Source organism: Phoca vitulina, unplaced genomic scaffold, assembly GCF_004348235.1.
Source record: "Phoca vitulina isolate PV1807 unplaced genomic scaffold, GSC_HSeal_1.0 scaffold128, whole genome shotgun sequence".
In the NCBI taxonomy this organism is placed as follows: Eukaryota; Metazoa; Chordata; class Mammalia; order Carnivora; family Phocidae; genus Phoca; species Phoca vitulina.
Window position 1 is genome coordinate 402,166 of NW_022589831.1, and position 25,653 is coordinate 427,818.

The 25,653-nt window shown below is 40.6% G+C and overlaps 1 protein-coding gene across 3 annotated transcripts; it reads right to left on the bottom strand.

Moving 5' to 3' along the window:
• Window positions 1-55: 55 nt before the first annotated feature.
• On the bottom strand, window positions 56-24,862 carry ASPA (aspartoacylase). Of its 3 annotated transcripts, none has more exons than XM_032399092.1 (6): window positions 24,481-24,862; window positions 20,913-21,108; window positions 18,823-18,916; window positions 15,354-15,461; window positions 13,134-13,243; window positions 56-2,091 (listed from the first exon to the last, which is right to left on the bottom strand). In XM_032399092.1, the coding sequence occupies exons 1-6, from the start codon at window positions 24,714-24,716 to the stop codon at window positions 2,077-2,079; spliced, it is 759 nt and encodes a 252-aa protein (XP_032254983.1). In that variant the 5' UTR covers window positions 24,717-24,862; the 3' UTR covers window positions 56-2,076. The 3 variants fall into 3 exon arrangements, with proteins under 3 accessions (XP_032254983.1, XP_032254982.1, XP_032254981.1); XM_032399091.1 differs by lacking the exon at window positions 56-2,091 and adding an exon at window positions 5,718-7,556 and having other exon boundaries at window positions 15,354-15,455; XM_032399090.1 differs by lacking the exon at window positions 56-2,091 and adding an exon at window positions 5,718-7,556.
• Window positions 24,863-25,653: the final 791 nt, after the last annotated feature.

Sequence of the window (25,653 nt, forward strand, 5' to 3'; positions counted from 1 at the left end):
TGACCTGAGCCGAAGGCAGACGCTTAACGACTGAGCCACCCAGGCGCCCCACCCTGAATATTTTTTTACTCAGCAAAGGGTTTGTGTAAACCCATGGCCAGCAGTCCTGAGCCTGGGAGTCCCTGAAGTCCAGGGTGAAGCCCCTGGGCTCACCAACTGCAGGGCAGCTTGGCTGGGGGTGGGGGGCAGGGAAGGGGCAGAGGCCTGAGGAGCAGAACTTCCTTCCAGCCAAGATCTCCTCCACAGTCCCCAGCCCCAGCCCACATGTTCCACCGTCCCCCTTACTGTGACTGGGTCTCCTGAATTTAAGGGATTCTTGATCCCATCCCAGAATAAACAGGGGACTGAACTAAGTTGGACGTCCTGGGGGCGGAGGGGACTGAGCTGTGGAAATGCCCGTCCGGACCCTTCAGGGAACAGGAAACTACCGTTGGAATGAGTGCCTTGGAAGCCCAAGGCTCCAGCTGTCTCAAACTGAGAGACGTTTTCAGTAGAGTAATTAACACAGGGTTTTTATTTTCCATAGAGAAAAGACATTTCAGTTTTGAATGAAAGTTACTTCAGATGAAGTATGTGATTTTAAAAGCTGAGAAGCAGATTTGGGGATTTGGGGCTGGATATAAGTATTATATACTTGGGCTCAGGGTGGCCAGAGCAGGGACAAAAAGCTTTTCTTTACACACACAAAAGTCCACATGAGACGTGCCAGGCAGGGCCTGTGCGGGCTGCTGTGACCCGGGTGGAGGAGCTTGGCTCTTGTCCTTGTCCTGGCCCTGCCATCATGCGTGCCTCCCAGCTGGGAGCGGGGCTTCATCTGACACGGAAATAGCAGCTGCTCTGTTTACATGGTCTTCAATCTCAGAGGTTACTATTATACATCAGTACTTCTCATTGGAGGAATTTAACAAAATACCCGGAATGCTCTGGTATTAAATATTTTTGTTAACTGTGAATTTTGAGGCTGAGAAGGAGTGTGATAAAGGAGTGTTTGCCAAGACATAGGGCTTCTTTTCAGAGCCTCATCCTCTGATTTCTTCCCCGTCTGGGGAAGAGGTGAAGTGGGGATGGGAGACTTCTTCTGGATCACTGGGACCTAAACAACCATAAAGGCCACTCTGCCTTAGGTATCTGGTAAAAGGATTCACGTGGGAATTTTTGGAGGCGGAATTGCAAAGATATTAACCGTGAGTTTTAATTTTAAAGGGCATAACAATAAATTTGGCCTTTAGACAACTTGGCAATTGGCTAGTGAATGTGACCTGAGGCAAACTGAGGAGTGCGGGCCAAGCAGTCCACTGTGGGCCCGTTTCTCCACTCTGGGCTGCTCTGTGTGCCAACTTCCCTGGGTGAGTGGACAGTTGGCTTTTGTGCCCCTGATGGGTCAGGGCTGGGAGAGGGTGGGGTGGGTCAAGGACGAGCCTGAGACCTGCACAGTTTGCTTCCGCCCCTGTACTCCCAGCTGAAGCCGACCAGGGCTCTAAGCTGTGGTGGTCAGATCAGGCTCTGGTGTGAGCAGGGGTAGCAGGGCCTAGGCGTGTTCTCTGGAAAGGGAAGATTGGGGGAGGAGGGTTGTCATGGAGGCAGGAGGAGCACCTGTGTTCCAGATGGGCAGAAACAGTGCCAAAGGAAATTTCAAGGACAAAGATTTTGGTTCCATTCAGTCTAGCAACTGCTCCAGATATTGAGGATGTTTAAGCGGAACTTATTAGGCATGTTGTTAAGGAATCACGATCAGATGGGCTTTGAGGTCCTTTTAGCCTGGAGCTCAGCATCCTGTATCTGGAGTTCTCTACTTGTATACATCCAGAGCAGATGTCCTGGTCTGAAGGGCAACCATTTGGATCCATGGTGCCCTGATCTAGGAATTCCAGAATTGTTCCGATTCAGATACGAATGGATAAAGTCGGACAGCTCGCCGTTTCCCACTTGAACAGAAGCTGGCAGTGAGGCGAATGGACATCAATAACGAGATCTTGGTCTTCTCACACAACTGGAGAGCTGTTCTCTGCGGATCTGGATGGAATTTGTTGGCAGGGGCATTTTCTGTACCGTATTCATCCCTGAAAGGCTTTCAGCCTAGATCATCTGAGCCTGGGTAGGTTAACCAAGGCGAAAGAAAGCAATAAGTCAAAGATCATTGGTTTGAAAGGATCAGTTCCCTTATTTTATACCTGGAAACTAAAGCCCAGAAAGGAAAAGTGGATTTACTTAACGCCATGCAGCCATGCAGAAAGTCACATCAGAACTGCTGAAGCTGGAGTGTTCTGACTCGTGGGCCACAGGTTTCTCCCAGCACCATCTGTTTTTTTTAGCACAGTTATTCAGTGAATTTGGGCCCACCTTTGTGGTTGCCACATATGTTATGTCAGGGGCTAAGGCTTTTTGCTCAGATGATCCATGTTGGCAGTCTACATTGTCCCGATGATGCCCATGACAGGCACACACACATGCACACATACACACAGCACGCCACACGGAATCCAGGGGCATATCAGGACATCTTAAAACTTCATGATTTACATTTCAGTAATGTAAGGGGTAGGCATTTTCCAGGGATGGAATCTCCCGTGCTCAGATAATGGTTTTGGCTGGGAATTTTCCTTTGGCTAAACTGCCTCAGGAGGAAGCTATTATTCTAGACGTCACGTGATGTATATTCTGGCATAAAAATAGTGCTTACCTTCCTCTCTGGGATGTAGCAGAAGGTGTACGAGATTGTACTGTGAAGTAATTAAGCTCTTAGAAGGCTCCTGCCTGAAAGAGCCCAGTAGTATTGAAGTTCCTCTCCTTCCTCAAGGCCTGGTTGAACTGTGTCCTTTTGCTCTGGGCGGGGCCCGGGTCGATAGGCCGGGATAAAGGCCTGTAAGCCATACTTGAGTTTTGCATGATTTACATGTTTATACTGTGATCTTGGTTCCAAACACAGAATTGTCACCTTGTTCTCACGGAATGTGCCTGATCCTTGTCAATTTTAATTCACATACTTGTTCTTAGCGTTGTGTGTGTGTGAAACTCTGGGTTTAATTAAGAAGTCATAGAGTAAGAACATTTTAGTGCCACTGAAGAAATGCTTTTATGATTTCTAATAAATATTTATTTTGCCTTGTTAAGATCGTGGTTTATCCTTGTCTTAGGTATGACACTATGAGGACCAACTAGGAATCCTAGAGTGTTGCTTACTCTAAGGCTAAAGGAAAGCCCACTTTTTGGACCTGAAACATTATTATTGGTCCTAGCTCAGGGTCAGAGTCAGCACGCCAAGACAGGTCACCTTTGTATGGTGTTTACATCCCCCAATGCATTGATGTCCAGTATCCTCTTTGAACCACTCAACAACTCTGGAACCAGTTTGAGTAAAGGGGGACTAAGGGAGCTGAAATGACATGCCCAAGGAATCACAGCCAGAAACGGCTAGCAGCTCAGGCCACTTGACCCCCAAGCAGTGCTCTATCCACCATGTCCTCCTGGCTATCAACTTATTTGATGTGGCTATAAAACCATGGCTCCACATAGAGACCAGAAAGTATAAATCCCTTCTGTTCACAGGACCTTTGTGAGGAGACAATGATATTACTATCATTATTGGCCCAACTCCTGCATATTCATTTGTAAGATTCTCTTGCGGTATTTCATAAGGATCGCAGTTTTTAACTTGAATGTCAAGACACTGCTGTGTCTTTTTTTTTTTTTTTTAAAGATTTTATTTATTTGACAGCGAGAGACGTAGAGAGGGAACACAAGCAGAGGGAGTGGGAGAGGGAGAAGCAGGCTTCCTGCCAAGCAGGGAGCCCGATGCGGGGCTCGATCCCAGGACCCTGGGATCATGACCTGAGCAGAAGGCAGACGCTTAACGACTGAGCCACCCAGGCGCCCCGACACTGCTGTGTCTTGATGGGTGCAAAACTCGCAAACAGTTATTAATAAGCGATCTGCTGAATTTGGTGGATTATTTACTTAATCCAAACAACTCCTAGAGTAACATCCTTCATTGGGATGTGTCTTCTTGGGTGGCAAAGAAATGGGAATTGTACATAATCTACATCTGAGCTCAGGTAAGCTTCAGCCTATAATCTAGGAATGTGCTATCCATGGGAACATTCTGCGTGGACTGATAGAAAAACCTGTCATAGGATATATTCTGGGAGTGGGATGCCTAGGTCAATAGATACGAACAGTTTCATGGCTCTCAATATTGCAGAAAGTTACCTTCCAAAAGGTATTTTGCAACTTAAGCCTTTAAGATAGTATGTTTCCTATTTATAAAGCTTTTCCAGTCACATTGGTTATCTTAATAACAGTTTTATAGGTTTGATGAGTATTACATCCCCATTTAATAAGTGGAGAAATTGAGACTTGGAGAGACATGGAGTGACACATAAAGGTCACAATGTTTTTTCCTGGGCCAAGGATCCAGGTTCTCTGAGGTTTACTAGTTAGTGCTAGTCAGCAGCGTCAGTGACCTCGTATAACAGAGTGGTCTAGCCTAGCCTGAGTCACATTTAAGAATACGTCTCATCCAGGTAAAGGGAGTGTGGGGGTGGGATAGGGCTTCAAGAAGAGGGAACAATGTGGGCAAAGACCTCAAGGTACTAGGGAGCTTAATGCAGTTGAGGATGGAGGACATGAAATAAGGCTGGAGAGGTAGGGAGAGGCCAGAGCACACAGGACTTGTTCAGCTGTGGTGAGGTTTTGAGATTTCATATCAAGGTTAGAGGAAGCTACTAAAAGGTTTTACACAGAGGAATTATTAAATGTGAACATTTCCCTGTTTTTGCAATGGGATTGCAGGCTTAGAAGGGTGTATTTTCCCCCCATGGCATCCTTTGGGACACAGTAACATCTGAGGGGTGTAGAATCAAGTGAATTTCAATTGAGAGTGATGGGCGTACTCGGGGAGTGGCTGGGAAAGAAGGAAAGAAGGCAAAGACATTGGTGGACTATGAAGACACTTCAGTAGAGAAGGGATGTTTAAGCACACTCATTTAGTAGAATACACCGTATTCGGCACTCATTAGGTTGCAGACACTGAAAAAGATACCGGTAATGTCTTCAAGATGGGATGAAAGCAGAGAGGGGCAAAGGGGCAGGCTCAGAAGGCTTTGAGATGAAACGAGAGTTGAGCATTTTGAAGGAAGAGGAGGAATTAGTTAGAGTGAGGGCTGAATGGGGGTGAGGGGTAGAGGAAGGAGGGAGAGGACTGTGGATGGAAGGACCAGTCTGTGTGATGGCATAGAGGAATAAAACAATGTGAAATGGGCTAGGACAGGAGGACCTGAAAGGCAAAGCATCTAGGGAGGTTGTGGGGGAGGGAGGAGCAAATCATAAAAGGCCTCTTGTATTAGGAATTTGAACTTGAAGAACTTGTCATTCTGTGCTGGGCACTGTGCTAAGTGCTCGTCTGCATCAGACCCCTTACTCTCCACAATAATCCCAAGGAGGGACACTATTATGATCACCCCCATTTTACAAATGCAAAAACCGAGTCTGTAGACTGTTAGAAATAATCAAAAGAAAGTAAAACTGAAAGTGGCTAAAGCCAGACAGCAATATGCTCTAGATTTTTTTTTTTAAGATTTTATTTATTTTTGACAAAGAGAGAGAGTGTACAAGCAGGGGAAGAAGCAGGCAGAGGGAGAGGGGGAAGCAGGCTCCCTGCCCAGCAGGGAGCCCGATGTGGGGCTAGATCCTGGGACCCTGGGATCATGACCCGAGCCGAAGGCAGACGCTTAACCGTCTGAGCCACCCGGGTGCCCCTGCTCTAGATTTTTTTAAAAATCATATTTAATTAGAAACTCTGAATTCTGTAAATATTGAGTCAGAAGAAATAAAACTTTACATTGTAAATTTTATAGGTAAACGAAAATTTGATGGAAGAGTAAAAGTATTCTTGCCAACATTTACATCTGGAAAAAACTGACCCAGAAAAATTGGACTCAGGCACAAAACATGAAGGAAATTCCACAGTGGGAGAAGGAAGATTGGTAAAACTTGTTATGTATGAAAGCTCATTGATAAATTGCACTTTTACTTCAGAATTCAGAAGGAAAAGAGTTTATTCCAATAAAAATCATTTTGGCAAAGTACAAAAATATTGGTGCTGAAAATTTTAGAAACACTTTACTTGTGCTTTATAAAACACTGAATATGAAAATGAAATTGGCTTAATGGGGTTTGCTCCGGAAGAATGAGATATTTACACATATCTTTGTTTCAGATAATGTTAGTATGATTTTGGTACATACATTTGAAACCATAAACATGGGTTCCTTGGGGTCCAAATCACGATAAAAACTCTCTTTGCTTGGCCGCTGGGGCCTAAGAGAGGAGGCAGGGGAGGTTCCTGCAGGGACTGAAGGGAGAGGGAGACTTTTGAGGAGAAGAATCATGAGAGGGGAGAGATTTGGGCTTTTGGTCATGGGCGCTTTCTTGGAAGAATGCATTTGTGAACCAGAGATGTGAGTTTGGGTCACATTTCCACTAGCGTCCACTGCCCTCTGCTATTTTGTCTTTACCACCTATGCTGCGGGGGCCCAAAGACTTTCTCACATGTTGGCTGGGGGCAAGGGCACGTGCATTCCTTCAAAATGGGAAGTGACCGCTGGAAGGAATATGCCTCTTCCGGATTTTCCCAAGTTGGGAAGGAACGCTAGCTTCCCAAGGGGCATGTGAGCTGTCTGGAGGAGGCTCCCTGCTCCCGGAGGTCAGCGCAGAACAAGCGACCACGTCAGAGCGCTGGTGCCGGGTGGGGCTTACTGTCTGTCTGCGGACAAAGGTCCATTCAGTTTCTTGATTTACTCTTAATGTCACCTTTCTAATCAGCCCTCATTTCTTGTTCACATTTCATCTTCACAAGAGCAATTAAAAATCTCCTATGGATATCACAACTATTGGCAAAGTTTACAGATGGGATACTTAATATATTATCATTAATTCAAATGTGAAAAATTTAAAAATAGCATGTCTGCATCATTAGTTTCTAGTAGCATTTATACATTACTTGAAAACACATTTAATTCTATGCTCAAGTTAATAATTTTTGTAGATAGTATCCATTTCAATTTTGAAATTTGAATTTAAAAGCTGTTTTATTCAGAATCTTAAACTACTGAAGTAGAATATATAAGGAGCTATACAGAAATAAGAAATGCACCTCTTTGAATAAGCTACCTACCCAATATGATATTTTAGAGATACTCATTAATTTATTCATTCATTCAGAAAATTTGCCTCAATGCCCATTGTGTGCAAGGCACTGGACTAGGGGCCACAGGTGTGAAGTTGAATAAGGCACGATCCTGCCCTTCAAGAGCTTACAAACTAGTAGAGGTCCTGTACAACCGGTGAGCTAGAAGTGATTCCTAATGCAAAGAGGAGCGAACACTTTTTGCGTTGAGTGTTAGTTTGGTTGTCTTTGCGAAAGCTTCTCTCTTTTCATAATACGCGGCCTCATTTACAAACACTGGGTACACAGTACCATCTCCGCCCAGTGGAATAATCTGTCCATCAAGAGTTAAAAACACAGGATCCCCAGGGTGCAGCGGTTTCCAGTCTTGATCCTCTCAGGAAACAATTAAAATATGTAAGTTACATTTGGTTTTTTTCCCCCTGCTTTTAAAGTTTTAAGCCAGGCTCTACATGACTAATAAATTATAGCCTTGTATAAAAAAGGAGATACCTGAGAGATACTCATCACACATGAGTGATCTCACTAAACTGAGGCCGAGCCATTACTTTGGGCAGCAGTTTTAAGAGTTCCCCATTTAATTTTTATAACTGATACATGTAATTAGAGTTTGCCTCAATACCAAGTTTGTCTTGAATGTTGACAAGGAGATTTAGAGTATGAAAGGGCAAAACTAAATGCGTATCTCCCTAAGTGTATGTTCAACCTGTTATATCGCTGGGGATGTGAAAGTGAGTACCACTGTACCTGCCTGCAAAGGGATTCTATTCGGATGGGACTCAGGCAGAGAGGGAGGGGGTGGGCTGGGGCAAGTCTAAGATAAGGCGAGTGTACTCCCTGGTAACAAGTGAGTTATCTGAAATGTCCCACATCAGGGATCTGGACCTCTGAGCCCTCAAACCCCAATGCCGTCACACCACAGGAGCCCTAAACCAGTTCTTCCCAAACTTTGACATGTTTGCAGATAAGTGTATGCATTTTGTTAAAATGCAGATTTGGATTCTATGAGTCTGGAGCAGGGCCCATGATTCTGCATTTCTAACATTTCCCAGCAGCACCTGGGAGTTTATTAGAAAAGCACAATTTCATTACCCACTGCAAACTTGCTAAATCGAAATCTTAACATTAACAAATCCCCAGAGATTCACATGCACGACATTAAAGTTTGGGAAGCACTGCATTGTGGCAATTTGCTCAACCATGACTGCACATTATAATCACCTGGGATGTTTAAAAAGTATAGAGGAGTAGAGGGGCTGACTGCACCACCACAGATACATGAAATCAGAACCTCAAGGGTGGGCTCAGGCACTGTTAATTTTCAAACATTTGTTTCAAAATTTACATACAGTAAAATTTTGTCATTTTTAGGCATAGTTCTATGAGTTCGGATATGCATAGTACAGAGTCAGGTAAGCACAGACTATGGAACGAAGGTGCATGATTCCAGCACACACTTCCCTCACTTCCCTGTTTACAGCTCACTGTTGGTTCTGTTTTTCAAAGCCCCAGGCGATTCTGTAGGATGGCTTGTTGATAGCTACTCCTCTGGAGCGGAGATTTTCAGCCCGAGATGTGCCTCTGGAACAAGGGACGCAGCTTCTTTGCCGAGCCCGCAGAGATGCCGGGGTCGAGCAGGGCTACCCAAACCTGAGCCACATGGACATCACCTGGAGACCTAACTGATTGCCTGTGTCCACCTTGATGAATTAAATCTCTGGGTAAGGGACCTGGGAATCAAGATCTTTTAAAAGCTCCTCACGTGGGCGCCTGGGTGGCTCAGTTGGTTAAGCGACTGCCTTCGGCTCAGGTCATGATCCTGGAGTCCCTGGATCGAGTCCCGCATCGGGCTCCCTGCTCGGCAGGGAGTCTGCTTCTCCCTCTGACCCTCCCCCCTCTCATGTACTCGCTCTCTCTCAAATAAATAAATAAAATCTTAAAAAAAAAAATAAAATAAAAATAAAAAAAATAAAAGCTCCTCACGTGATTCTCCTGTGGCCTAAGTTGTTTTTTTTGTTTTTTGTGTTTTAAGATTTTATTTATTTATTTGACAGAGAGAGAGACACAGCGAGAGAGGGAACACAAGCAGGGGGAGCGGGAGAGGGAGGAGCAGGCTTCCCGCGGAGCAGGACCCTGGGATCATGACCTGAGCCGAAGGCAGACGCTTAACGACTGAGCCACCCAGGCACCCCTCCTGTGGCCTAAGTTTGAGAAACACTGCGTTGGTGCCTTTGTAATAGGTTCCAGGCATTTGGGGGTACATCCTCTAGATCACTCCAGTGAACATCCCGGATTAAGAACCATCACTCTTAGAATAAAACCTGGACTGTGTCTCTAGCTCCAGGGTCTACTGTCCTCTCTGTTCTCTCCCTACTCTCCATTGACACTGGTCTTGCTGTTCCTCAAACACTCCAAGTTTGTTGCAGCCCCAGGGCCTCTGGACTTGTTTTCCGTGTGGTTGACTTCTCATGGTCCAGGGTCCAGCTCCAATGCTAACATCTCAGAGATGGTTCTTTCAGACCGCTCCATCTAGCAGGAACCCTCTGTTAGCCTCCATTATTCTGTTTATTTCTTTTACAGTACTCATTACAATTTGAAATGATCTGGTTTATGTATTATTTACTTATTCCTCCCTTGATTAGCATGGAAGCTCCATGAGAGACTTTGTCTATCTTGAATATCAGGGCCCAGAATAGGCTTAGTAGTCATTCAAATATATTTATTGCAATAACTAATGAATCACTTGTTCCTTGCAGAATACTGAGCCATCAGATCAATACTATCCTTCCTTTCAAGACCTACCACTAACCCTGTTTGTTACTGATCTCTGCCTCACTTCTTGGCCTCCCCAGGATGATTTTTGTACTCTTCAAGGATCCCCGAGGAATACAAATCTTAAAAAAATCCTGTGTTGTAGCCAGTTAGGACATCAACATCTTGACCTCTGTTTCTGCACTTGCTATTTTTGTTACCTGTAGGACTTTCTCTCTCTCCTTCAATCTTTATCTTTCCTTCCTTTAAATCACTGCCTAAGAAGGGAAAAATGAAGGGTGGGGGGAACTGGAGGGGGAGATGGACCATGAAAGACTATGGACTCCGAGAAACAGACTGAGGGTTTTAGAGGGGAGAGGGGTGGGGGGATGGGTTAGCCTGGTGATGGGTATTAAAGAGGGCACGTACTGCATGGAGCACTGGGTGTTATATGCAAACAATGAATCATGGAACACCACATCAAAAACTAATGATGTACTGTATGGGGACTAACATAACATAATAAAATAAAATAAAATAAAATAATAAAATAAAATAAGTTATGGGAATGTATTGTACAGCATGATGATTACGGTTAATAATACTGTATAATATATTTGGAAAGTTGCTGAGAGAGTAGATCTTAAAGGTTTCTATCAGAAGAAAAAATTGTAAATATGTATGGTGATGGATGTTAATTAAACTTATTGTGGTGATCATTTCATGACGTACACAAATATCAAATTATTACGTTGCACACCTGAAACCAATGTTATATGTCAATTGTATCTCAAAAAAGATTACAAAAAAATAAAGGCTTATCTTTTTAAAAAATAAAAAAAAAATAAATCACTGCCTAAGGCTCCTTCTTCTGGTTCCACCTTCTGGATCCCCCGAAGGCACCAAGCACCATATGTCCCGCTTGTCTGCATTTTGGGGCAGGCTACTTTTTAAAGTTGTAAGTCTGGATAACTATTATTAGGGTCATTAAATAGGAGTCTGAACTGGATCAGTGGCCCTCCACCTTGATTACCCAGGCCAATAAGATCAGATTATCTGAGTGGGATCCTGGAATCTCATTCTTCAAAGGCTCTCTAGGCAATGTGTAGCGGGAGCTGAAAGCCCACGATTAGATAATCCACCAGGTCTCTTCCATCTCTGATGTCTGAGGGTGAGTAGGGTACTCACAATGGGAATGGATGTTTTAGCTTTCTGGAATCTTTGCTCTTCCTTTTTTCTACCATTGCCTTTCCCAGATTTAAACTCTCCCAAGAGCCTTTTTTAACTATGCCGTAATTGATCAAACCAGACAAGGAACAGATACCAGGGTTCTGAGGAGAGTGAGGAATGGTGGCAGGAGACATTGCAAAGAAAGAGGTTCTGAGAGTTTTGCTCTTAACTTATTCAGTGCTGATCACAGGGAGGTGGCAGCAGTGTGGTCAACGGCAAAGAACATTAGTTCTGGATCTGCCACTAATAGCTATAGGACTATGGGAAAGATCGAACTTCTGAACCTCTGTTTTCTTTTTTTTTTTTAAGAAATTTTTTTGAATGTAGTTGACACACAATGTTACACTAGTTTCAGGTGTACAACATAGTTTATACCTTATACTGTGCTCACCCCGATGTAGCTGCCATCTGTCACAGTACAACGCTATTACATATCACTGACACACGAGCCGGTGTGAACCTAGTTTTCTTATGTTAAAATAGATACAATAATTCCTGCCCCATTGCACTTGGGCAGGAATTTCACCTTCCCAGAGAGGCCTTGCCTGACCTCTTCCTCCTTACTTCATTATTCTGTTATAGCATCTGGCTGTCTTGATTTCTTTTTTTTTTTTTAAAGATTTTATTTATTTATCTGACAGAGAGAGACACAGCGAGAGAGGGAACACAAGCAGGGGGAGTGGGAGAGGGAGAAGCAGGCTTCCCGCCGAGCAGAGAGCCCGACGTGGGGCTCAATCCCAGGATCCTGGGATCATGATCCAAGCCGAAGGCAGACGCTTAACGACTGAGCCACCCAGGGGCCCTGATTTATTTATTATTTTTGAGAGAGAGACAGACAGAGAGAGCATGAACGGGGGAGGGGCAGAGGGTGAGGGAGAAGTAGACTCCCTGCTGAGCAGGGAGCCCGATGCGGGGCTCAATCCCAGGACCCCGGGATCATGACCTGAGCCGAAGGCAGACGCCCAGCGACTGAGCCACCCAGGCGCCCCCACTCTTTCTTTTTTTAGATTTTATTTATTTATTTGAGTGAGAGAGAGAGAGAGAGAGAGATCACCAACAGTGGGGAGGGGTAGAGGGAGAAGCAGACTTCCCGTGGAGCAGGGAGCCTGATGCGGGCCTCGATCCCAGGACCCCAGGATCATGACCTGAGCTGAAGGCAGACGCTTAACGACTGAGCCACCCAGGTGCCCCTATTCTCTGGGTTTCTTTTTTTTTTTTTTAAGATTTTATTTATTTGACAGAGAGAGAGAGAGCAAGAGAGGGAACACAAGCAGGGGGAGTGGGAGAGGGAGAAGCAGGCTTCCCACTGAGCAGGGAGCCCGATGCGGGGCTCGATCCCAGGACCCCGGGATCATGACCGGAGCCGAAGGCAGACGCTTAACGACTGAGCCACCCAGGCGCGCCTGGCTATCTTGATTTCTAAAACACAGTTTAGAATTTAGTACAGCTGCCCTGTAAATACCGCAAAAGTATAGCAGTGTTCACTGTATCCCCAAAGCCAGCATGGGATCTACTCAGCAAATACTTACTGAATAAGGTTTGAATACCCTACCTACACTGCAGTGTTTTGGGGAACACAAATGAGCTAATGTGTGTAAAATGGTTTATAAACTGTAAAGTTCTATTTGAAGGTGGGGCATCATCATTTTGAATATTTTTTTTTATTATGTTCAGTTAGCCATTGTATAGTACGTCATTAGTTTTTGATGATGTAGTGTTCGATGATTCATTAGTTATGTATAACGCCCAGTGCTCATCACAACACATGCCCTCCTCAGTACCCATCATCCGGTTACCCCTCCCCTCTGAGACCCTCAGTTCATTTCCCGGGGTCCAGAGTCTCTCATGGTTCATCTCCCTCCCTGATTTCTCCCCCTTCAGATTTCCCTCCCTTCCCCTATGGTCCTCCGTGCTATTGCTTATGTTCCACATTTTTTTTTGAATATTTTAAAGAAACAGCAAATGTTACCTGCAGATTAGGGTGGATAATAGCAGCAATATCTCCATTTTCATTCCTGGGATAATCAACTTTCTCCATTATTTTATAGACTTCAATAGCACAGGGAGGAAATTCTTTTCCTATGGTGAAAACAATATGCATATTTAGTGACTAAAAATAACTCTTGAAAAAAAGGAAGTTGACACTTTAAGGGAAGAACAACCAACCAAAAAATGAAGACAGTTACAAGAACATACCATCTTAGTTAAGGATATTCATAAACAACATTTGACCAAAAGAAGTTCTCAAACTACTCCTATTGGTCCATTGTCCACAAATGCATTGATGGATAGAAGCAGAAAACAGAACTTGAGAAGCCAGTGTCGGAGACAAAGAGGCTAGGCTAGGATACCCAGGATACCCAGGCTTTCAGCTAGCCTGTAATCTTGAGCAAGATGCTTAACTTCTTGAGGCTCAATTTCTTCACCTGTCAAATGAAGATTTTGAATTACCTGGGTACATCATTTCTTAATGTATTGTAGTCCCACACTTATTATTTGAAGGGTTTCTTGTGAATTAGTGGTGACCTTCCCAACCCCAGGTCCATTCAATGCTATAGACCCTGTCCTCAGATAAAGGTGATAAAAAGCTGATTTTCAGTCTTTATGACTTTGGAGTCAAAGGATTCCCAAGCACAAAAGAAATACCTGTGATTTCAGTAGGGTGCACAATCTGACATTAAGGAATTATTAAATGCCCCATGACACTGAACTATTATTCTCCAGCCTTGTCACTATAATGACCCACTCCACAACAATTTCAATTCAGCCTTCTGGAATAGTTATTTAAATAGGATTTTTTTCTCTCTCTTTCTTCTAGGAATTTTTTAAAGTTTTAAAAATTTTATTAAGTTTTTAAAATTTTAATTCCAGGATAGTTAATATACAGTGTTATATTAATTTCAGGTCTCTTTGATTTTAATTATACCTTATTTTTAAATTTTAAAGGAAATCAGAGAGGGAGACAAACCATGGGAGACCCCTGACTCCCCCCAGGAAACAAACCTAGGGTTGCAGAAGGGAGGGAGGTGGGGGGATGGGGTAACTGGGTGTTGGGCATTAAGGAGGGCACGTGATGTGATGAGCTCTGGGTGTTATATGCAACTAATGAATCACTGAACATTACATAAAAAAACTAATGGTGTACTATATGTTGGCTAATAGAACTTAAATTAAAAAATAAATAAAATATTCTTTTGAAAGAAAAAATACATTTATTTTTTAGTAATTTTAATATTTAATAGACTTTTTAAAAAATTTTTTTATTGTTATGTTAATCCCCATACATTACATCATTAGTTTTCGATATAGTGTTCCATGATTCATTGTTTGTGCATAACACCCAGTGCTCCATGCAGAACGTGCCCTCCTCAATACCCATCACCAGGCTAACCCATCCTCCCACCCCCCTCCCCTCTAGAACCCTCAGTTTGTTTTTCAGAGTCCATCGTCTCTCATGGTTCTTCTCCCCCTCCGATTTCCCCCCCTTCATTCTTCCCCTCCTGCTACATTCTTCTTCTTCTTTTTTTCTTTCTTAACATCTATTGCATTATTTGTTTCAGAGGTACAGATCTGAGATTCAACAGTCTTGCACAATACACAGCGCTTACCAGAACACATACCCTCCCCAGTGTCCAACACCCAGTCACCCCATCCCTCCCACCCCACCCCCCACTCCAGCAACCCTCAGTTTGTTTCCTGAGATTAAGAATTCCTCATATTGGTGAGGTCATATGATACATGTCTTTCTCTGTTTGACTTATTTCGCTCAGCATAATACCCTCCAGTTCCATCCACGTCGTTGCAAATGGCAAGATCTTATTCCTTTTGATGGCTGCATAATATTCCATTGTATATATATACCACATCTTCTTTATCCATTCATCTGTTGATGGACATCTTGGCTCTTTCCACAGTTTGGCTATTGTGGACATTTAATAGACTTTTTTTGCTGCAGTTTTAGGTTACCAAATAAATGAGCGGATAGTAGAGTGAATGGCTGAAGTGAATAACATTTTTAAAAAGCATCTACTATCATGAACATGGCAAATTTGACAATTGCTATTTCAGTGCTTAGTGGTTAAGTCACTATGTGTGCTCATTTCAGCTCCCTTTTCTGATTTATCTACACACACACACACACACACACACACACACACTAACAAGGAAACAATTCCTACCTCCTACTTACCTTCATTGAAATTCTGTATAAAATCAAGAGCGTGTTTAATCATTTTTCTCATTTGATCCAAAATATCAGCTCTCAGAACCCCTTGAGGCTGGGGACCAACTTCTATACCTCGGTACAAAAGGGGAAATCGTCACATTTATAAAACAAGTATTATAATATATTATAAAATTGAACATTTTAATGTATAAAGATCTATAATACCACCATTAAAATAATTTAAAAGGTAGACCATGTAGCATCATGGAAAATATTTGAGACAATGGTAGGCAAAAAATAAAGGCAGAACATTTGCATGTACATGTTATAAGCATAATGAATCAAGACTGGGAGAAAACATGGAAAATATCAAAGAGTGATATTAGAGTAGTAAAATCTTGGGGTCATTTTTCTTTAAATTTCCTTCAATATTGTCAAAGTATTTAAATATCATAATATAGTAAACGGAGTAGAAAAATTTATATTGACAAAATAATAGGTGGCCACAAAGAGAAACTGTCATAGACCTAATATTTAGTTTTGACAGGAAGAAAGTCATCCATTTAAGTCACAGAAATCTAGAGCCATGGCGGTTAAGTCAACATGACAGTATATGTGACCCTAGAGCAACATTCTTGCCCTTAACGTAACAACCCATCCTGACATGATAGTGCAATAGTTTTCATTTTCTTTAGAATAAATTTGTATTTATTTCTTTTCACACCAGTGCCAATCCACCCTCACACCTACAAAATACTCTCTAAACCAAATATCTAGTCACTTCCCTCCTGTTCCAGTATCCCATACAGTTATCCCTCCAATCCTTACCTCCTCTACTTTTAAACTTTACCAAGTATAATACCATCTATTCTCTTCCAGCCAATTTATATGCATTCATATACATTCTTTTTCATCCATTCTATTTTCACCCACTTCTCTTATTTCTTGATTCACAAAATCCTTCTGTATTTAATCTACATTTTTTATTTGTTTTGCTTAGCTTTCTTGTATACACGTTTGGACATATATTTAAGTATGTGGTATAATACGTGTGGCTGAGGTAAGCATCTTGTGTATAAATGATTTGTACAGACGTGTGAAACATGTTCAAGGATATGTCTACACGTGTGTTGTGGAAGACATTGTTGGCTGCCTATCCAAAAGCCATTCCACCGTCCTCCTTGCTAACAGAGTCCTGATTTTGGTTGGGTATCCAATCTTCCAGGTAAGAGAACTTTTCTCTGGCTCAGGTGTAAATGTGGAATAATGTAAGTCATCAGAGTACTCCCATTACCCTAGTGATTGATTTAAGAATGGATACGTGGCCCAGTTCTGACCAAGTGGTTATAACAGAAGGTCTGCAGGGGAGTTCCTAAGAATTTTCTTTCACCCACTAGCTATTGTCTTGTTGGCATATGATGCTTAAAATTACAGTGGACATCTTGCGGCCATGGGACTGCTAAAAAAAATGCTAAAGATGGTAGACTAGAAAGATAAGAAGAACCTGGCCCCTCATGATGCTGTTGAGCTGTTATGTAAAACAATAAATTTATCCTATTGTTTAAGCCATTTGAGCTTCTTGCAGCCAAAAAAATATTCTACATATTCTTGTTTTGGGGGGAGATGGAAGGTGGGGTGTGGGCAGTCCTATGTGGAGAGCAGCTATGATGGCTAGGAGTGGGTGTTTGACCCAGAAGAGTCAGTTATTGAAGGGTTTTTTCGTTTCTGATTGTGAGTGGAAGATAATAGGGTGGCCTTATTTTCTAAACCAGCAATTAACCTTGACACAAGATCCTGTGTCAGAGAAGACTGTTTAAATTTGTAGAAAATGGCCATGGCATAGTCCTAAGTGGAGCTGAAGAAGTAATGGTCATAAAATTAAATCTTCTGAGTCTAAAGTGAGGCCATGGTCAATCTGAGACAGTTAGTAGAAAATTCTGTCTAGTTTCTCTTCCGTGTGTGGGGAGTCTGCTTCTCCCTCTCCTTTTGCCCCTCCCCTTGCTCGTGCTCTCTCTCCCCCTCCAAATAAATAAATAAAATCTTCTTAACAAATAAAATAAAATGTTGAGTTGGAGATAGTTTCTCTCTGATCTTAAGTGTTTTTCCCCTCAATGAGTGGATGGTATAAAAATATTCCAAAGAGCAAAGTTGCAAGGAGAACATACAATATTTCTAATTATTTATGATGATCTTAAATATATTTAATAATATTCTCATATTGAAATGTTTGAAAGATTTGGCTCTATTTTTTAGGGCCAAACATATTGGTAGATATTAATTCTAGCTAAGAGCAGCATTGCCCCACAAACACCATAGACCAAGATTGCTTTTTCACAGTGTGGAAATCTTTTTATTTATTTGGTGTCCCAGAGAAATGGGATCTCTATCCTTTATTGTTAAGCATTTGGTTTGTTTCAAATAATTACCTATACTTGGATATTTAGCCTGGCCCAAGAGATCCCTGATTTTGCACCAAATTATCAACAACTGAAAAACCAAGATAACTTTAAATTTGCTTACATTGTTTGGCAACTTGTTTTTAAATTAAATTGCTCTTGGTTAGGGGTGCCTGGGTGGCTCAGTCGTTAAGCGCCTGCCTTCAGCTCAGGTCATGAACTCAGGGTCCTGGGAGGCTCAGGTCATGATCTCAAGGTCCTGGGATTGAGCCCCGCATCGGGATCCCTGCTTGGCTGAAAGCCTGCTTCTCCCTCTCCCTCTCCCACTCCCCTGCTTGTGTTCCCTCTCTCCCTGTGTCTCTCTCTGTCAAATAAATAAATAAAATCTTAAAAAAAAAATAAGTTGCTCTTGGTTAAAACCATCTGCAATCTAACAAAAAAGGATTTTAAGTTATGACAGCAATTTTAATGATTATAGTATATCTGCAAACAATTATGTTAGTAGGTCACTCAGGAAGACAGTGGAATATAGAAAAAAGAGACTGTCTTAGTGTGCAAGCCTCCATATTGGAAGTTGCTAGAAGGTAAAGATGAATTCACAGCCTAGTAACATTCAGGGCAAATAAGTGAATGGATAGCAAACTATTTATGGGAGACATGAATGCAAAGCAAGTGCTAAGAGGAATGTTGAGAGAAGATTTTTCATGGGTCTTTTGTGTTTCTGCATGTCTTGCCAGCAAGACACTGACTGCCTTAGTTCCAGATTATTTTTCAAGAATGTTTGTATAGTCAACAGTCTTGGAAGATGGAGATGATCTCTTTCTAGGCACAAAAGATAGGCATGTTTACTGCTCATTATAAAAGATTCAAGTTCCCTCAGCTCACTGTTTCTCTCCTGGAATGCAGAAAGCTGCTCAATGAAATTGAGGAAATTTGATATAATTAGAGCCTGTCTGGAGTTAGTTTGCTTATTAATTGATAGTTATAAGCCATAATAATAAGCAAGGTAGCTATAAATATTCTTCAAAAAATAATTTTCTCAGAGTTTCACCTAGGACATATTTTGTGCAGTTGTGACAATGGAAATTATGACTTACCAACAGGATACTTGGCTATAGAACGAGTGGTTGCATATTTGAGGGAAGGATGTTCAATAAGATAAACATAGCAGGGCAATGGAGCCAAAGAAGTCTGAAAAGAATTTAAAACATCTTTCTTATTATGTAAAGACCATATGCTTTTTTCTCTTTGCTACTAGAGGGTCAATAATGCCTTCAATATGTTTTACTACATCAGCTAAGATTAGAAAGACAGCTTTATGAAATACTCCAAGATTCAGTGTTAATTATTATAGCTTTGAAAACACACCAATGAATTACATATAAAATTGAATTCTGCATAGCTTTCTGGGTAGAAGGTACATCAAACAATTCTCGAAGACCATGATCAAAGAACATGAAATAATTTTTCCTTCTGGATGGATTTGGTTATTTTTGTTTTCACCACTGGTTACAGTTACTATTTAGCTTCGGATGGGTCACATAAAGAATTCTGTTTCCACCCCTACAGTCCAGGTCTGTGCAGAGGTTAGGTGACTTCCCCCACCTCCACTTATCTGAATGAGAATTCAAGATATGCCTCCAGGTTTTGATGACAATGTCAGCCATGCTGCTTCTATGCCTGGCAAACAGAGCATTTGGCTCTCCCTTCAATGAGCAACAAAAAAATTGCTGCATTATGATCTCCCACCAGAACTACTATCTAGTTATTACCAAAAACTCAAGGGAAACAAAAATAACAATTATTCTTTACTATATGCTAGGTATGAGGCTAAATGCTTTAAATACTTTATCTCATTTAAGGCTTCTAACAGACATATGGGTAAGTGTTGCTCTTATGCCAATTTCATACAACAAGGGAAGCACGGTTTTGGGAGTGGGCTATCTTGTCCAAGGTTAGTGAGTGAGAAAGCAAGGATTATAAACCTAGGTTCTCCTGGCTACATGGGTCAAACTCTTTTCACTAGATCATACTAGCCCTCTGGAAGGAAGAGCATCTATTACACAGAAATAAACATATAGTTTATTATTTGTGGTTTTGCTTGGTTGTTACTTTCTAGCAACTGTTTCTCTAGCTATAGGCACTGGATTGCTGAATTTTTCATCCTGTAAATTTCTGAGCCTTAAAATGATTAGTTTTATCAAGTACTGGAAGAACAGATGTGTGTTGGGGTATCTGAATCAAATGCAGACAAGGGCAGAACTAAAAAGAGCCACTCCTTCCATCACTGGCCTTTAGTCAACATTAAATGACTATTTCTTGAGCTTCCTAAAACTAGAATTGAGCTACTTCAACCACACCATTTTAAATTTACCAAATAGCCTACGGTTTGGTGGCTGTCTGGATAAAAGATTTATAATTTTATAGACACAAGTATCCACAACTGTCTCATTATTTTATTCACTGTCTTTATTTTTTTTATTTTATTATGTTATGTTAATCACCATACATTACATCATTAGTTTTTGATGTAGTGTTCCATGATTCATTGTCTGCGTATAACACCCAGTGCTCCATGCAGAACGTGCCCTCCTCAATACCCATCACCAGGCTAATCCATCCCCCCACCCCCCTCCCCTCTAGAACCCTCAGTTTGTTTCTCAGAGTCCATAGTCTCTCATGGTTTGTCTCCCCCTCCGATTCCCGCCCTTCAATTCTCCCTTCCTACTATCTTCTTCTTCTTTTTTTTTTTTAACATATAATGTATTATTTGTTTCAGAGGTACAGGTCTGTGATTCAACAGCCTTACACAATTCACAGCGCTCACCATAGCACATACCCTCCCCAATGTCTCTCACCCAGCCACCCCATCCCTCCCACCCCCCACCACTCCAGCAACCCTCAGTTTATTTCCCGAGATTAAGAATTCCTCTTATTAGTGAGGATATATGATACATGTCTTTCTCTGATTGACTTATTTCACTATTCACTGTCTTTGTTATTTTACTCATTTCCTCACCTTTTTTCCTGCCTGTCAACACTGCCTCTATTCTGGTGCCCTTCCCACTCCCTCATCTCTCTTGGACACTCCCTCATCTCCTAACCCTTTTCTGGTTGTCTTACACCTATAATTGACTTAAAAGTACAGGAACTAGGCTAACTTATAAATTAATAACATTGACATTACCTTAATATAATGAAACATCTGAATTAAAAAGTCATTCCCGGAATCTTCAAGAATAAGAGTGCATCCCATGTTAGAAGTAGTGTTGTGAAGGTCAAAAATAACGTCATAGGAATCTTCATTGTCTTTTGGGCCAAATAAATGATTTATTTCTTGAGCCCTTCTCACTTCATATGGCAAATCCTTTGACATGGTTTTGCTGTTATTAGCAGAAAGAAAAAGATTAACAACATCTGTGGCTAAGATAACATAAATGTATAATAAGAACACAGTGTATAAGGAACGAGTTGCCAAATCTTTAATATGAAAAATCTGTAAGGGAAGAGGAAACTTATTTGAAAACTTCATAAATAAAAAATTCCTTTTTTTTTCTCCATTTGATTTTATGTAATGGTGTATTGGTATGCTCACAAACCATAGTTCATTTATGTGGCTGATCCCAGAAACGACATTTCAAACAGAATTTACCATTTGACTTCAATGTTGAGCAACATTTATTCATTAATTTAATCAATAGTTTTTTAAAAGTTATGTGCACTGGGCTATTTTATGGGGCTAGACCATCAAATACACACATAAATATTTTTTGTCCTCTAGCCAATTTTCTAGTGCACAAAAATAGTCAAACTTAGGAGATCATGTTATCTAATTAGGGATTCTAGTTGAGATCAGGGAACAACTAGTGGTCCAGGGCAAGCTTTACAAAGTCTGTAAACTCTTAAGAAAATACAAAATGTTGCAGGTATTTGCATATGTTTTTTTTTTTTCAGATAAGTTTTTTTTTTTTTTTAATTGAATTCTCATATGAGTCTCTAACTCCCCTTACTCTTTAGGATACATTTTTTTTCTTACTGTACATGATGACGATTTAAGTTTATTTTTCCTCATTAAACAACGGTTTAATTCAATCACTTCTCTATAATTCCATCTATATCTGTTCCCTGACTATTTTTGTTAGTATCTTCAAGGGACCTACAGTTTGAACCTGGGTAATTCCTGTCTGAAATGCAATCAAGAAGGTGGAGCAGCCATTTTTGACCATAAAGCAAAACTATGAGGACAAAATTTGCATATACTAAGGATGGTACAGTGGGAAGACAGAAGAGACCTGTCACACTAATGATGTTATTGAACCCCTGCAACCAGCCCTGGACTGCCAACCTCTGCAGTTATTTGTGAAAAAGAAAACATTTATTTAAGCCACTGTTTTCAGGTTTTTATCATATGCAACCAAACATAATTCCTAATGGATAGATAAGCATTTTATTTTTTTAAGATTTATTTATTTATTTTAGAGGGGAGGGAGGGGCAGAGGGAGAGGGAAAGAGAGAATCTCAAGCAGACTCCCCACTGAGCATGGAGCCTGATGTGGGGCTCGATTCCAGAACCCTGAGATCATGACTTAAGCCGAAATCAAGAGTCAGCCACCCAACCAACTGAGCCACCCATGTTTCCTCTACCCCCAACTGATTTGCTTCTAATTCTCCCTCATGTGAATAAATGGCGTCACTAGCCACCCAGTTGCTCAGAGCCTAGGATTGGAGTCCTTAAAGATAATGGACACTTTGCATTTTCATGCTTGGAGTCCAGGTCTCATAGGAGGAGTCCCAAGGGATGAAGCTGAAACAATAAGTAGGGGCAAGATCCTAAAAGGCACAGCAGCAATACTAAGTTACTTAAATCTATGCTGGATAGGAGACTTTTGAAGAATTTTCAGCTGGGGACAGACATGATAAGATTTGCCTGTTAGGATGATCCCTATGGCTGCTACAGAGAGTCAATGGCAGAAAGGAATGGAGTAGGGGTAGATGCAGAGATTCTTTAGGAGGCTACTCTAACTGTCCACAGAAGAAATAAACTAAGGAAGTGAAAATGCAGAGGAAGATTGGATTTGCAAAATATTCAATACTTGAATAAAGGGGAAGATTTTGTGACTTACTAGACATGGGGCTTGAGGAACAGGAAAGGTTCTAAGTTGATTTCCATAGGGGATTTGGTGGATAATGGTGACATCACTGAGAGGGTGAATACAGGAAAAGGAACAGATTTGGGAGAAGGAAGACCAGAGAAGGTAATTAACTTATCTATCTTATAAGTTTCATAACCACCCTGAGAGAGAACTGTCTAACCTCTGAAGAGTGTCAAAGTATAAGAACTAGGAAATGAATTTAATTTAAAAGACTGCTCTCATTGAAAATGCATACTATTGAGTGGTCCTAATAAGAAGACTCACCCCAGTCCATTTCAGAGTTATCTGAGAAGTTAACATGCTGACTAAAAGAGTTATTCTTCAACAAATTCTTGTAATGTAAGAGTTAGTTAAAAGCTATTTTAGGTGACTAGATAAACCTTAATTGTATCAACATAAGCTCAGTCATGAAGATAAAGCATTCCTGAAATTAAAATGTATACTAGTAAAAATAGGATTTGATTCACAAAACATAACTAATTATAATTTTCCCTAGAAAACATCTATTTCATAAAGTGAGGCGTATTTGTACTAAAAGTAGTAATCATCTTTTGATCGGCTGTGAGATTAAATTTAAGAAACTCTAAACTGAAGTTAGTCTTTATTAGAAAATGAGTACATAAATCAGTGCTGTGTTAGTTGTTCCTTTGCATGTCTTCTATCTTAGTCGTCTTCCAACTTGTTGCAGGCAGAAACCATTTTGTACATAGCTTTGTACTCCCACAGTGCCTGACACAGTGCCCCGTGAAGAGTAAGTGTTTAATAATATTTTTAGATAAATAAAAGAAAGTAGTAAGAAGCAAATACTAAGAGGCCTATATATCTACACTAGGAGCTACAAAGATGTAAACAAAGGAAAAATAATTAATATTATTTATATTATGTGTTATATTATGTATTATAATTAATACCTAGAGTGTTACTATTGCATACATTGTGTGCAATATATTATAAACCAGTTGCAAGTTAAATTCAGAACATGCAGGTGAAGTGTCTTTATCTCTCAGCGATCCACCACTGAAGCCAGTACATCTACTCCTCTTTCACAGGGTGGCCTGATTTTTTTGATGAATATTTTTTTGAAAATATTCACACTTTTTGTTAAAAAATATTAATTGAAACATTACAATTTTCTTGACTAGAACTTTATGTACTATCATAAATGCAGTTGCATGAACACATAGTAGTGAACCACCTAGAAAGCTAACAAATATGTATGCAAGCATAGTGGCCAAACACAATAAATTTCAAGACCATTAAATCTGTTTCTTTAAATATAGGATTTAAAAATAAAAACCATTGTTATTTATTGTTTCAGTCTATACAGAATGCATTTAAAAAGAAAATCAGTTAAGAATAGTCTGATGCTTTAAAAAGTTTATAAGAGAGCATGTGAATGCCCAGTTTAAGTAACTGAGAAATTCATAGTAGAGTATGATTAAAAGTGAAAGTGATCTTATTCACAACAGCGATCATATGTACGGATTTGTATATCATGCACTACCCATACATGTTCTCTCACACATACCACTTTTCACACACACACACACACACACACACCCATACGTGCACCCATGCATACAACACAAAATGTAGTCTTACCCAAGATTTTCAGAGTCAAAAACTCGATTCAGGTCACAGTCGATATATCTGGTACACTTCTTCACTGCTCTTGGGTTGGTAATAAATGGTTTTACTTCCAGCCCTGTTCTCTGAATCTCAGCGCCATTCTCCAGCCAGTGCTTAACTAGAAATACTCCTGTTAACTCATTCCCATGAGTTCCTCCAAAGATAGCAACCTTTTTTATAGGATCTTCAGTAACATGACAAGAAGTCATTTTTATCAAGAAGTTTTATCTGATTTCTGCAATTCAGAAAAGAGGAGATCAAATAAAAATTTCTTTAAAAAAGTTTAGAAATTTAAATTTAAATGAGACTTTAACCAAAGTGCAAAGTGCAGAGTTCTCTTGAGTGGAGTGTAATTTAATATTCTGTTACAAGTCCTGAGCCCTGTTTATTATAGGGACACTCCCTTCTTTAGCCCTGCCCTTTACCATATTTGGATTAAAATATGCAGAGATGAACTAGATACAGCTGTTTAACTTCTTACTCCCTCACATGGTCAGTAGATCTAAATGCAATAATAAATTAGCATCTCATACTAATACAAAAATTCTGTTTTCCTTTCAGCTAGAACGTCACCTACTGGTGCTTCTAAGACTACTTGTAATAGTAAAAATAGTTTATACTTTTCTAATCCTCAAAAATATAAAAAATTTAAAAACTATATAAAAATAAGGAAGTGGTTCATAATATGCATGCTATTATTTGATATTTATGTTTCTTCTCTGAAATGAGTTCAAATCCTTTTCATCGCTGGAGGACATTTGAATCTCACCTCCAAAAACAGCCAAAGACAGATAGATCCTAAGAGACCTCCTGTGGAACCAGCATTGTTTCTTTCAGTAGCTTTTTCATGGTCAGAGACACGAGAACCAAATAAATGATCCCTAGGACTTAGAAAGTTACTTTCAAGTATGCTTTAATTTCCTTCTGATGAAGTTTTTGATAATTCTGTCAATTTCTTTAGGAATCATCCTCACTTTTTGCCTTAATACTAAAGGAAAAGCAACTGGGGATAATTTTCAAGTCTTTGTAATGCTTGAAAATGTCTTGGGGCATGCTATATACACTAACCAAATTAAGAATTTATTATAATACACAGTCTGACTTACTGGCAGCACAGACTCTTCATTGGAATGTATTACTCAACAG

Coding starts and splice junctions, on each gene's coding strand:
- ASPA (XM_032399090.1), bottom strand. CDS start 24,716: ATGACTTCTTGTCATGTTACTGAAGATCCTATAAAAAAGGTTGCTATC. Junction 15,462..18,822: donor TATAGCCAAGTATCCTGTTG/GTAAGTCATAAT, acceptor TTTTGTACCGAG/GTATAGAAGTTGGTCCCCAG. Junction 13,244..15,353: donor TATACAGAATTTCAATGAAG/GTAAGTAGGAGG, acceptor TTTTCACCATAG/GAAAAGAATTTCCTCCCTGT.